This window comes from Chiloscyllium plagiosum, chromosome 28, assembly GCF_004010195.1.
Source record: "Chiloscyllium plagiosum isolate BGI_BamShark_2017 chromosome 28, ASM401019v2, whole genome shotgun sequence".
NCBI classification, from domain to species: domain Eukaryota; kingdom Metazoa; phylum Chordata; class Chondrichthyes; order Orectolobiformes; family Hemiscylliidae; genus Chiloscyllium; species Chiloscyllium plagiosum.
In genome coordinates this window covers 10,966,599-10,981,154 of record NC_057737.1, presented here as the reverse complement: position 1 = coordinate 10,981,154, position 14,556 = coordinate 10,966,599, and the positions used below count along the sequence as shown (strand labels likewise).

At 40.9% G+C, this 14,556-nt stretch overlaps 1 protein-coding gene across 5 annotated transcripts in view; it reads left to right on the top strand.

Moving 5' to 3' along the window:
• Nucleotides 1–10,517, top strand: part of lyrm9 (LYR motif containing 9) — a 15,741-nt gene extending 5,224 nt beyond the window's left edge. For all 5 annotated transcript variants that reach the window (XM_043718275.1, XM_043718277.1, XM_043718273.1 and 2 more), the window contains 2 exons: nucleotides 6,777–6,869; nucleotides 8,206–10,517. In XM_043718275.1, coding sequence (XP_043574210.1) covers nucleotides 6,777–6,869; nucleotides 8,206–8,220 — 108 coding nt within the window. In that variant the 3' untranslated portion in view covers nucleotides 8,221–10,517. The remainder of the gene's footprint in view (nucleotides 1–6,776; nucleotides 6,870–8,205) is intronic.
• The last annotated feature ends 4,039 nt before the right edge of the window (nucleotides 10,518–14,556 follow it).

Genomic DNA, 14,556 nt, shown 5'->3' with positions numbered 1-14,556 from the left:
AGGGCGACAGAGAGCGCGCGCGAGCAAGAGAGGGCGACAGAGAGCGCGCCCGCGAGGGAGAGAGCGCGAGAGAGGGCGACAGAGAGAGCGCGCGCGAGCGAGAGAGAGGGCGACAGAGCGCGCGCGAGCGAGAGAGTGTGGGCGACAGAGAGCGCGAAAGAGAGAGTGGGCGACAGAGAGCACGCGCGCGAGAGAGTGGGCGACAGAGCGCGCGCGAGGGAGAGAGGGCGAGTGAGAGAGCGACAGAGAGCGCGCGGGAGCGAGAGAGGGCGACAGAGCGAGAGCGCGAGGGCGACAGAGAGCGCGCGCGAGAGAGAGAGGGCGACAGAGAGCACGCGCAGTACTTTATCTGTGTAGTCACTGTTGTGATATATATCAAATTCTGCAACCTGCAACCTCACAAATAGCAATGTGGTAACTGGATAATATTTTTTGTGATCCTGATTGAGGGATAAATATTAGCCAAGGAAACGAGAGATAGCTCCTTTACTTTTCTTTGAAATGGGAATATTTATGTTCACCCAAGAGTGCTTGTAGGGTTTGTTTTAACTTCTGATCTGCTAGATGACAGCCTCAACAGTGCACAACTTTGTTAATGTTGCTTTGGAGTATCCCTGTTAGCCTGCATTGTGATAGCAGTGTCATTTGCTGAACTGGTCAATGTTACTGCTCTGCTAACCTTTCAGAAGACATAAAGACAATGTCCACCTCTTCCGCATCAGTCTTGAGGTTTAGTGTGCAAACTTTAATACTTCAGCTGTTTAGTCCAAGTTCAGCCTGGTTCACTCACCATTCTCCCTTCTCAGCTCAAGCTGTTTCAATGTCTCTTTTCTTTCCTAGAATTTGCATTTGTGTTCAAATCATGGGGTAAATCTTGGAAAGATTGTTGTCAGTGCCTCATCTTCCCCCCACTCCTCTCACCACTCCCCCCACCGATTTACCCCCCAGAGGCATGGGAATCAGTTTAGCTCAGTTGGCTGAATAGTTGGTTTACAGAGCAGTGTGATGTCAACAGTGTGCGTTCAATTCCCATCACCTGTTTGAGGGTTACATGAATGGCTCTCCTTCTCAATCTCTTCCCTCACCTGAGTTCTGGTGGCCCTCAGGTTAAATCACCACCCGTCGCTTCTCTCTCTCTCTCTCTCTCTCTCTATCTCTCTCTCTCTTTCTCTCTCATGAGAGAGCAGCCTCTATAGTCTGGTAAGACTAGTGACACAACACAGCATGTGCATGTCCATGACTTTTGAGTTTTGCATTTAGTTTAAACTGTTGTTGCAGATGCTAGCCCATTGTTTTGAGGCCACAATAGATTAGGAGGAGTTAGGAGATGAAGCCAGCTGCTCAGTGGAAGACTTCAGCAGATTAGGAACATTGGGCAGGAAGCAGCATTGAGTTAAGAAACCAGTAAAACATTGTTAAAATGAGGAAATTGGGGGAAAAAAGCTTGTCAGGCGTGTTTTAAGTTTCAGATCACATCAGGAAACCTCATTGCCCACTTATGAAGTTTTTAAATCAATGTTCCTGTTACTTTACTGGTCTTAAGCTATGAGTGCTTAATTTTATTTGACTAAGCACTTGGAGTATTGCATAACGTTCTGGTCACTGCATTATAGGAAGGATGTGGAAACTTTAGAAAGGATTCAGAAGAGATTTACTAGAATGTTGTCTTGTATGGAGGGAAGGTCTTACAAGGCAAGGCTGAGGGACTTTAGGCTGTTTTCATTAGGGAGGAGAAGGTTGAGAGGTGACTTAATTGAGACATATAAGATAATCAGAGGGTTAGCTAAGGTGGATAGTGAGTGCCTTTTTTCCTCATGGTGATGGCTAGCATGAGGGGGCATAACTTTAAATTGAGGGGTGATAGGTACAGGACAGATGTCAGAGGTAGTTTCTTTACTTGGAGTAGTAAGGGCGTGGAACGACCTGCCTGCAACAGTTGTAGACATGCCAACTTTAAGAGCATTTAAATGGTCGTTGGATAGATAGATATATATGAAAATGATGTGCTGTAGGTTAGATGGGTTCGCAGGTCAGCACATGGAGGGCCTGTACTGCGTTGGTATGTTCTGTGTTCTATGTTAATTACCACTGAGGCAACATTGGGAAGAATTGCTTTTACCAAGCCCTCAGAACCCTAGTTTTAAATGGCGTAAAGCAACAAATAAGGATAACACCGCTGTGCAAACTGTTCATAGCATCTGGGCACCCCAGGCCAGCTGAATAAATTTTGTGAATTGGGCTGTTTTTTACCTAAAATTGCTTCACTGCATTCATTCAGTCTGTGATACATTGACCATTGAGTAATGGCATAAGTAATCTTTCTAATTGTGGCAGTAAGATCACAGCTTGTTCGTTTGGGTTTTTAATTGAGATTAATTCTTTAAGCTTCAAATATTTATGAACAAAATTAAATTGTTTGGTTGAGATTGCTCAACCTTTTTTAGTAATGCTCACAGTCTCCCAACCCACAGTTTATGATGAAACCCTAGTTATGACTAACCTTATGTCACACCTTTTGCACACATCATGGATGGGGAATCATTTTCTGAGAAGAGGAAGTCTGTGAACAGTCTCACGATACAGAAATTGATACTCTTTTGATCTTCGAGCTGTCTGGGAAAGCTTCAGCTTAGATATTTGCTTCCTTGTGTAAAATCAGAAACAAAGTAAACACTGAAACAAGTATGATTTGTGAACCTTCCGGAGCTCAAATGAATATCACCAATGGCATCTTCTGGTTAGACATATCCAGCTACAGAGCTTCCTCTATATGACAGTCCATGCATAACAGTAGGATTAAAATCACTACTGCACCACCCATGTTTAAAAAGGCAGCTGATGCTCATTATTTAGGTTATATTATGAAAGTTCAGGATAGATCATCATTTGTCCACTTTAGAACCTATATAGCTTAACATTAATTTGTATTTCTATATTGTGTGTGTGTTAAGAAGGCAAGTTATAGTTTTTCTTTCATTTGAGTCCTGAAAGTGGTGACAGGTGTCATACAGTTTGAAATGCATTTAAATGAGACTTCAAAAAAAATCTGTGCAGTAAATAGTTTAGTGTGGCAGGAGAGAAAGATGGAAGTGTTTCCTGTCTAACTGCTGCTGATCCCAATGTATGCTTGATCCCAATGCTGATCCCAACACAACTATTCTTCCAGCTCTTACAGAATTGTGACCGCAGCACTAATGATCCCTGGTTTGGTTGGAACCTTTGGCCATGGTTTCAATAAATTTGATTTGGGAAAATCAGAAACAGGACAGGCAGTGTGAGCAGTCAGCTCTTCAAGTGAAGATTTAGCAAAGTCTGCCAGAAAGTGTGCTGCATGTATGTGGAATTTTGACAGAATGGACCCTTTTTGAAAAAATCCTAGGTATGTAACAAGCCATGTTGCACCAAAACCATAGAAGATTGTAAGTGCAATAGAATTACTGAAACCTTGTTTTCTCCCTTCATCTCCCACATCACCCATGAAAGGCAGTATTGCATTAAAGAGAGCATATTTCCAATGCTTGTAGCTCAAGAGAACAGAAGTCAGATCCAAGCTTTTGTTCATCCTTTTGAACCTTGATTGTCTTTCATATGTGATCTTTAAAAGTCACAATTCTGATTATTTCTGCTTCACAAATGGCTATGATTAATCTGCCATGACATAGTCAAGATTGCTTGTGACTAGGATTTGTATATAGGTCACTATGATTTACAGATGTCTCTAACCTATACTGTGTAAGTGCCTTAATTGCCACATGAAGGACTATGTATTGTTCACAATTGGAGCCCGCGTGCGCGGAGGGAAAGAAGCTTATGTCACCCACTCTGACTTTGGCAGCCACTTTGCATTACAATTTCACATGTGACCCAGATGAGAACGGAAGACAGCACAGGTGATCTTTGGCAGAGTGAGTTGCGGGATTTCCCCCCTACCCCAAGACCTTCTTGTTCCTTTCTTCCTTGCAATCCCCATTGACCCCATCAGTTGAGTTATTCCTATCCTTTCTTTTATATTTGCAGCTCCAAACATGTACCCCCTGAGTCCAGCCCTACAGCTTGACCGTGCCAACCATGCGCTGTACTGTTTTCACTCCTTCCCTACCCCAGTCCAAAGTCAGATTGGTGGTGACTGTTAATGACACCCCCACCCACAGTAAAGCATGTCCTTCATGAATTATAGTCTCCTTTTTTTTTATTAAATCAACCTGTTCAGAGATGTCGTTATTACCTACTTCCAAAGTAGGTGGGACTTGGACAGGGCCTCCTAGCTAATTAGTAGGGACACTACGACTCGAACTCCCACTAGTTCATATGTTGATTTGCCTTCCCTTCACAATTATTGTTCCTCTTTAAATCCCAGCATGCTGCCTTCAATCCCCAAATTGATATCTCCAACTTGCCTACCATAGCACTGACCCTAATTTTTGTTTTTTTTAAAAACCCTTGACTTTTAGTGAGCAGACCTGTAGGATTGTGTAGCCCTACCCCCTTCCCTGACTGACTTGGAATGACACCCCTGAATGATCACTGTGCAGCTCAGCAACTGATTTGGACTGGGGATTGAGCGTGTCCCATTCCCTGGATTGCAGTGATGCAGAAACTCTGGCCCTGACTGCTACAAGTGGCCAACTAACCGTGTCTAAGTTCCTGAACTGAAATTGGTTGCTGCTCTTGATCTACATCTTGGCTGAATTTTTCCCCTTGACAGAAGACTGCACCCCCTTAGACTTGGAGAGGATGCCATTGTTCTGAAAGACATGCAGTGTGTTTGTCTCGCTGGCTGCTGCCATGTGCTATAGGCATGGCATTGATGTAGTGTGATCTGGTCAAGAACATGTCTTCCTCTGTGACTGATCAATGCAGACAACAATGACAAACTGCCTAAGTCTTAGTTTGAACTAAAAGTCAGTACACGACATAAATACTGTGACTTTTAGTAAGTCCTAAATGAGTAAAGCACAAAAAAGGCAACACGAGGCTGTAACCATTCAAGTGAGTGCTAAGAAAGTGAGTGAGGAGCTTTGAGGTTCACCCTGTTCCATCACGTGAGATAGGTTCTTGTGCTTGCGCACAGTGGCCTGGCATCAGCATTGCAATGAGCAGTACCGGTGCACTACACAATACCTCTTTGAAGGAAAGAATTGTATTTTAAAATGGATTGATCATATGGTGAGGTTGGTGCACAATCAGTGCCATCTGCTGGAAATGTGTTTTCTGCTCAGTGTGGGCCTTGATTACCTAGAGATGTTTGGGACTACTGTCCAAATAGATGCCCAGAGCAGCAAGTTTTGAGCTGCAGCTGCTAGGTACCTGTCCTGACTTTCATTTCGGGATTTATCAGGCAAGTTTTACTCCTCAAAGTGGGAAGGTAGGAAATTTCATAGAAATTAGGTGAAATTAAGTACTAAGAGATGTTAGGCCTCTCATGAGTGGCATTCTCACCTCACCATTCAAAACGTGAAAGGAAGTTTGGATTTTTCTGTTATAATTGTCAAGAATCATCTTTTTTCCAATCTCCATATTCCCTAAATGACTTGCCATTGCCCAAGTTGTTCCAGGAGCTATGAAAACTCTGCTCAATATCTCTTTTTCTTATATATATAGCAAAAATCTATAAAGATTGGAACTGTCTTCCTAGGAGAATATATTGACAGAGTATTTGGAGATATTAAAAATCATGAGTCGTAAGTAAAAACTGTTCATACTTGTGGAAGGTTTGAGAAGGGGCGAGAGGGCCCAGATTTAAGACTTTTCTCAAAAAAATCATAAGTAATATGACTTAAAAAATAACCACAGAGCAAATTATTAAGTCTAGAATAAACTGTCTGACAATGTGGCTGAGGCAGATTCATTTTGAAGGATTCGAAATGGAATTGAAGGTTAACAGAAAAGGAAGACTGTTAGGGAGAAGGCAAGAGAATGGCACTAAGGGCACTACTCATTTAGAAAGCTGGTGCCAATACACTGAGCTAAATAGTGCCCTGCAATGAAACAATTGTGACCTACAAAATATTGAGCCAAGACCCATTGAAGTTTAGAGTACTGCATGGCAATCACCTACGTTTGAATAAGATTCCTTATTATTTTGACAATGTGAATGCTGGGAGGATGTTCCCTGCAGTGGGGAAAACCTAGAGCTCGGAACACTGTTCAAGAGAGCGAACTTTTCTGAGAGTTGTTAATGATTGGTAGTCTCTGTCCAAGAGAGCAGTGGAAGATGGGTCAATGAATATATTCAAGGCTGAGTCAGAAGGATTTTTAGTTACCAAGAATCAAAGATCATGTACAGGAGGCAAGAAGTGGAGTTAAGGTCACAACCAGATCAGCTATGTTCTTATTGAATGGGGGATTGATGGGTCAAATGGGATTCCCCTACTTCTGTTTCTTATGATCTTACCTTCTTTGTCTTTTTTTCTCACTTGTACTTAAGCCTAGAGGAGATGGGGTGAATTTATAGTTTGGCTTCATATTATCTGGCATGCCTTAGTTTAAACTATGTTTTTAAAACATGCACTAATCGTTTTTTTTTCTTTTAAGTATTACATTTGCTGAGATCTTACTTATAACAGAAAACACTGTTGTTTTGAAAGACATTGAACCCCTTTTACAGCTAAGGAGACAACTAATATCAGGGATTGTCCAATTCCATAAATACAATGATGTCACCAGTGTCATAATTATGTTGGTTTTGTTACCCAACAACTGCATTTCTATTTTTTTTGAGAAATCAATGAATAAAACCTAATGAAAGATAAATTCAGTAACTTTACACTTCGCAGAATTTTAAGGTTCATGCAGATGAAGATGATCCAGAAAGAATCAAACAGATTATCAAAAGAGCAATTGAAGATGCTGACTGGATCTTGTCTAAAGTAAGTATGCTTTCTCCATTTTTGCCATTGAATTTCTAGATAATGTATCAAAGTGTTCTTGCACTGATAATGTGCCATCCAGAGCAAGGGTCAGTACTGCACCCAGCAAAGAATGAATTGTTGGGAAAAGGTCTACCTCTTTCTCACAGTGTACTCTTGTCATTTAACAAATTGATATCCTCAGTTGTTGTGTCACATTGGACATGCACTTGGTCACACTTTGTCTACATTTATGATTAAACGTTTTAATTGTCAATATAAAGGGAGCATTTGAATCATGACTCTGATTCACTGTTGTCAATTTCAAGGGTACCTTTTTAATTCCAAATATTATATCCTAGGAGGTTGGAGAATGGATGGCCTAATGGTAATACTGCTAATGATCTGAGGACTGGGGTTTGAATACTTGCATTGCGGATGGTGAAATTTGGGTTCAATAATGTAGAAATTAGTATATAATGATGACCATGAAAAATGTTTTTTGTTGTCATAAAACCCATCTGATTCACTTTAGGAAATGAAATCTGTTGTCCTTACCTGGTCTGGCCTCAATATGACTCCAGACCTACAGCAGTGTGGTTGACTCTTACCTGCTTTCTGGGCAATAAGGATGGGCAGTGATGGCTGGTCTGGCCAGTAACACCCACATCCTGTGAATTAATTTTTAAAAAACCTACATGGCGTCTCTCTGTAGGTCCGAGTTCATCAAGAACTTGCCAACTAGGACTAGCAAGAATATGACTGAACAACCAAAAGTGGCCTCTGTGAAAAGCATGACAGCTTCCATATATGCGACCAATAGCTGGGGGTTCTACATGCTACAAATGAATTCATGGTGCTTAAGTTGTACCATGAGAGAGACAGAAATAAAAACAGAAAATGTTGCAAAATACACAAGTTGGTCAGCATTATTTCAGGAACAGGACAGCAGAATCTGAGCTGACAGCCACATGTTTCCTTTTCTTCAAATAGTTTATAGTTGTGTGTTGAATGAGTTTCTCTGCACAGCGCTCCTGATTTTTGGTCTGCTGTTAGATACATCAGAGATGAGCACAAACTCAAAACTGCAATGTTCACTTCCTATAATGTGAAGGTGCTGGTATTGGACTGGGGTGGACACAGTCAAAAATTACAGGACACTGGGTTATAATCTAACAGGTTTATTTGAAAACACAAGCTTTCAGAGCCTGATTCGTACTTCAGGTTGGACTATAACCCGATGTTATGTGATTTTTGACCATTTCCTGTAAGGAATGGGGTTGAGTCAGCTACATGTCCGTTTTTATTCACATCTGTTATTTAACCTGTTTTGTTTGTTTTTAATTTTGTTTTGCAGTATAAAAAAAAATGAAGCTGAAGAAATTAGAAAAAGATCCAGAGTCCAAGCAAACAAAATAACAAAGGATACAAGATTTTTGTTATAAAGATGCAGGGTCACTCGTCAGCAGTGACTAAATAGACAGCCATTTACTTAACACTGAATGCTAAAGATTAATAAGAACACGGTCATTGTAGATATATTAAGAAGGTTTACACAGGGAGCAAACTTAAATTATAGAAATAGACAAAGATGCTTAAGTTCAGGGTTGTAATCTATTTCTGAAGGTGGATAATACCATGTTTTATGAATTTTAATTGACATTAGAGACTTTGAACTTTCAGCTGTTTCTAAGACATTTTGCCAAGGACCACTTAACAAGCTTTCGTGTCACTGAGTTTTGAGAAGTGTCACTCTATAATGCAAATCACATTCAGATCTTGCTGCCTTCAAGCATAGATTAAGTAACTGACTTTTTAAACGTATTCTTGATGGTCCAGTTATAATTGGACAATGTGTATATTCTCCTGAATGTTCCATAAATGTAAACGTTTGTTTTATATTAAATATTGTTTTGCAGCCATCTTTGGAGTTGGTCAGAGCATGGGTATTTCATGTCATGTGTGTGTTAGTTCTATTCCATTGATTTTTTTTTTCCCCAGGGTGTGGTGAGAGGCCTGCATTTATGCATCATTTCAAACCTAATTATAATCGCGCTTATAAAAGTTATTTTATCTTTTTTAAAAGTTTCCTGACCTAGGGAAAATATTATCAAGGATCCTGAGACCTCACATTTCAAGAAACCTTGTCTGGTAATCTCCACTTGGAAGTAATGTAGTCGATCCCATAATTCCTAATATGACTTCCTTAGAAGCAAAGCAAAAGTGCAAAATGACCAGTCTGTATGAACATGACGATGGGGATATATTTATTGAGTTTTCAGTTTAGGTTACAATAGACCTTTTTTCATGCATGAATTCAGATAACGTCGTAGATTGCGAAACAGGATAACAATATTGTAAATCAATTTGAGTCTTTTGTTACTAATTCCTGTAAATCCCTTAAATGAATGGCTGTGATGAATTTTGATGAGTGACTGAATACAGTACTGGCAGAACTGCTCCACTGATAAAAATGTAATGGGACCATTTATATGAGGACTGGATCACCGTTAAATTATTTGTCCAAATGACAACACTCCAGATAACAAACAACCAACCAACCAACCATTCAGTAGTGCAATAAAATGTCAAGCAAGATTGTGAATTTTTGATTTCTGGATTCACTGTGGTAGGTTTTCCATAGCATGGTTGAATTGTAAATGGGCCAAGCTCATCACTTGCCCATGCTGAGTACTATCAGTCTGGTTGAAAACGCAGAGTCAAAAAGTGTGCTGCTGGAAAAGCATAGCCGGTCAGGCAGCATCAGAGGAGCAGGAGAGTCGACGTTTCGAGCATAAGTTCTTCCTCAGTATGATGCTGCCTGTTCTTTATTCCCGGCACCACACTTTATGACTGATCCCCAGCACCTGCAGTCCTCTTTTTCTCCCTGGTTGAAAATGCATTACAGGGAGCCTCAGTGCCCTTGATTAAAGGAGAAGCAATTCAGAGCATTTCTACCCCTTGTTGGGATAATGGGGGGAAAAGCTAATGCTTCTGCCATTTTGTATGAAGCCATTATCAAGAAGAGGGACATTATAGAAATGGTGTTGTGAGAAAGGTTGTGTTTATTAACTGGAAACTAACACTTCTCATCAGAATACATGTCAAATGTTAATATTTCAGTCTTGTTGATTTTGGCTGGTTTGATAACATTCTCAGCACTGAAGCTTAAAGATTTGAGTTCAAGGACTGCTCCAATCAATGGGCACAATCTTGAATGACGAGTTGTTACTTGGACAAATTATTTAACTGTGATCCAATCCTCGTGTATGTAAATAGTCCCATGCACTTTTATCAGTGGAGCAGTTCTGCCAGTACACACAACAAAACTTCAACGTGGTCATTTTTTTTTTCAATAAAATGCTGGAATACTCAAGGTCTCACATCTGTGGAGAAAGAGAAAAAGTTTTGTTTCAAGTCTATGGCCTTTTCATCAGAACTGATTTGTGCACAGCAAGGTCTTTAAGCACCAACTTAATTGCTGAATGGCAATTGATCTTGGCTGAATAGCAGTAAAATGATTTTGGTTCTGGAGTACCGGCTGGAAACTGTATAATAAATCTTATTGAAGGTTCCAAAGTAAATATTGAAATATACCAGATCGGCTTGTACCACACGTCATGAGACTTATTGTTCAATCTATTGCCAAATAAAATTGTTTATCTGGTACTTGTGTTCATGTATTTTTTTGTGTGTGTGTGGGATCAGCCATTCATCTCATTGTATCACAGTGACACAGCATAACATTGCAAAGTTGCTGAAAACTCTAAGATAAGAAGAGAATGGTAACAATTTCCCACCCTCCATAACTTCCCACCACCCAATAAATAGTAAATCTCTCAGGTTGCATTGTAACATTAGAAAGGCTTTTATTGATGACTGTCTGCAAGAAAGAATTATTTAGTTTCTGGGATGGGGATCATCAGAACTTCCAACTTGGATTTTGAGCTGCATGTTGGAGTACACACAAGTGTTTAAAGCCAATGCATTGTACACCTGTTGTAATTTATTCTAAGCAACGTCCTTTTTAAAAAGGTAGGGCTAAATTTTACCATAAATCAACTAAGTGTCTATTTTGGGGAATTTTGTGGAGGGTTTCCATGCACTTTAGGGCATTTTCTCATACAATTCCCTACAACTCATTATTCATGCACCATGACTCTGTATCATTCCACTTGTGTTATCATGCGTTCAGCAATGGCAGAGTGCTCATCTCTTCCAACACTTCATTGGGTTCCTGGGCCATATTTAAAGCTAAGCTGTGCACCAAGTTAATCTCTGCCAGCCAGGAGCTGCTACATTACACATAATGAGAAGAATTGGCAAAAACAAAATGCTTCGAAGAGTGCAATGTGATTTGGGTGACATGTCACTGCAAATACAAGCTCATATGCATAAGTGTATTGCTCTGCGAAGGTTAACCATCCTTATCGCCATACCTTCTAGAATGCTGTCAAAGGGTACTGTCCTCTTTCAGTAGCACCCAGTGAAGTATTACATCACCTCATTGTTCAGTGTGGGTGCACTGCATACTGGATATCTTCAAATGACTGGAAATGTTCAATTTTATTCAACAATACTAAAATGGGGGAAAAGTACAAGAAAAGGGTGTATTTGCATCTGGGAGTAAAGAGGGACTACTTGTCTTTCGAGCAGCAACAAATTTAGAAACAATGAATGATCATTGTACACAGTATACTTCTATTGGAACCAGGTCTTAATTAAATGTTGTTGCATCTGATGCTACAGTGCTCTTGCCATACCGAGGATTACATGCCCTCTGCTCAACAATCTCCCCTTTCTTCTTGGAAGAATGCGTTCCCTCTTTGAATGTTCAGTGCTAGGATTACATGGCAAATTCTATTTGAAGCAAATGGCAATTGCTCTCTCGCTCTGTCAATCTGTAATGACCAATAATGTAGTCCCACGCAATTCAACACTACATACACTTCACACACTGGTTACTATCATTATAGATGTCCATTATAGCCTGTACTGTTCTAAATTACTGATTAATACAGTTGCCTTTTGGAAGGCTTTACATCACTTACTGTCTGCATGTCTAGACAAGAAAAAAGCTTACTTTCCAACCTTGGGACTGTTTGCAAAATTTTCCATTTCTATTGTGCATTTATGATTCCAATAAGGTTGGCAGGCAATGCAGATCGCACTTAATACAGTGAATCACAGGCTTAGCCTGGTAATTGATAGAGTCCTAATCTCCATGTCCCTTTCCTCCTTGCATACCATGTTGACTCCCAGATGTTCTCATCCAACTGTTTACATATTCATCTTCCAACATTGTATAATGTGTCCCTGCCTTCTAGTTTAGTCATGCCCTCTGCTGAAGTCAGGGTGAAAGTGATTGTCAATAAACCACCTACTCCCTCCACTGTAAGCCACATCCTCCAATAAACTATTGTTTCTAACACTTATCTGTTTAATTTTTACCCTTTACAATTATTGTCTCCTTGTACCCCAGACTGCTGGATCAAATCCCCACAGTTGTCTTTCTCAGCATGGGGAGAAAATGAGGTCTACAGATGCTGGAGATCAGAGCTGAAAATGTGTTGCTGGAAAAGCGCAGCAGGTCAGGCAGCATCCAGGGAACAGGAGAATCGACGTTTCGGGCATAAGCCCTTCCTGAAGAAGGGCTTATGCCCAAAACGTCGATTCTCCTGTTCCCTGGATGCTGCCTGACCTGCTGCGCTTTTCCAGCAACACTCTTTCTCAGCATGCCTACTACAGCATCAGTGCCCAATAACCCCTTTCACATTCATTGGACAGACACCCCAGAATTGATCTTGGCCCAACCCTGACCAGCTGATTTTCATTTTTCCAATTTTTTTTCTTTTTATTCATTCACAGGATGAAACTGCCATGAGTTAGACCAGCATATATTGCCCATCCCTAGTTACCCACAGGGCAGTTTAAGAGTCAGCTGCATTGCTATAGGTCTGGAGTCACATGCAGGTCAGAACAGGTAAGGGTGGCAATTTTTCCTAGGAGACATTATGAAGGAGATGCGTTTTTCTGACAATCAACAATGGATTATCAGTTGAGGCCAAGTCCATAGACACCGAACTTGGCTGTCAGCCTCTGCTCGACTGTTCTGCATTGTTGAATATCCCGAAGTTGGCCTAGAAGGATGGTCACCTGAAGATCCGAGACCGAATGTCCCTGACCACTGAAGTATTCCCTGACTGGGAGGGAACACCCTTGCCTGATGATAGTTGCGTGGTGTCCATTCATCTGTTGTCATAGCATCTACTTGATCTCACCAATGTACCATGCCTCGGGGCATCCTTGCCTGCAGATTATGAGGTAGATGACGTTTGGCTGAGTCAAGTCCCCATATGTATATGGTATCCATGTCAACACTCTGACATATCTTGCAGTGGTTACCATGACAGAGTTATACATTGTTGAGGTCTATTTCTCCTGAAGACTGGGTGGTTTGCTGCAAACAATGGTCTATTTAGGGTTTGGCAGTGGTTTATAAGCATGCAGAGGATGATGAGTGTACGGAATGAGCTGCCAAAGGAAGTGGTGGAGGCTGGTACAATTGCAGCATTTAAAAGGCATTTGGATAGGTACTTGAATAAGAAGAGTTTAAAGAGATATGGGCCAAATGTTGGCAAATGGGACTAGATTTACTTAGGATATCCAGTCGGCATAGATGAGTTGGACCAAATAGTCTGTTTCAATGCTGTACAGCTCTATGACTCGATGATAATACCACTACAGCATTGTCTTAACTATAAGTGACTGATTTCTGTGCAACCTCCTGACTGACTTACTGCAAATCTCCCGACTGGTTGCGTTGGACCTGCAGGACTGACTGTGACCCATTCCAGGCGGTGCAGTGGTAAGAACCCCTGGTCTGACTGCATAAAGTGGCCAAGCACCTGAAAGCTGGCCTTGAATGATTGTGGTTGATCCCTAGACTGATGAGAGGCGCCCTTGACATTTCTGAGGACAACATCTGTCAGTTTTGGAGACACAGCCATTTGGTTGAAACATTGGTGTGTTTGCAGTGTAATGTGCTGGCACATGCTATAGGTGTGATATTGAAATAACACAGTGTCATACAGCAATATGTCCACCCCCTCAACTAATCACTGATGACAACCATGGCAAGTTCCCTGGCTTTCTGTCTGCATTAAACAGCAATGCAAGTCTGAAGTATGTGAACCTTTAAGTTCTGAAAGAGGCAAAGCAAAGCAGAAATGCTATGAACATCCAATTTGGAGCAAAATTAGTTAGCACTAATTTTGAAACATTGGTGTGTTTGTAGTGTAACGTGCTGGCACATGCTGTAGGTGTGATATTGAAATAACAGTGCCATATAGCAATATGTCCACCCCCTTAACTATTTGAAGTTGAGAACTATTTTTAGTTACTTGGAGATGTGTCATTGATGATATGGTAAAACTCAAATATATATGATGCCAACCTTCATGGACAAAGTGGGAGGCTGTAGGCAGTTGCTGCCAATGGATGTTGGTGCCTGCTATCCAAGCTGGATACTCAGTGGTGCAAGTAGCGAGCTGCAGCCACCAAATACACATTCTGGCCTCCATGTCAGGAATTCTTGCTGTCACATGTAAGAAGAGGAAGCTGTATGCAAATGAGGCAAGATTGTGTAATAATGGTATGCAATTCACATAAATAGACCTCTTGTGCTCATGTTTTGTCTTGCCAGGGA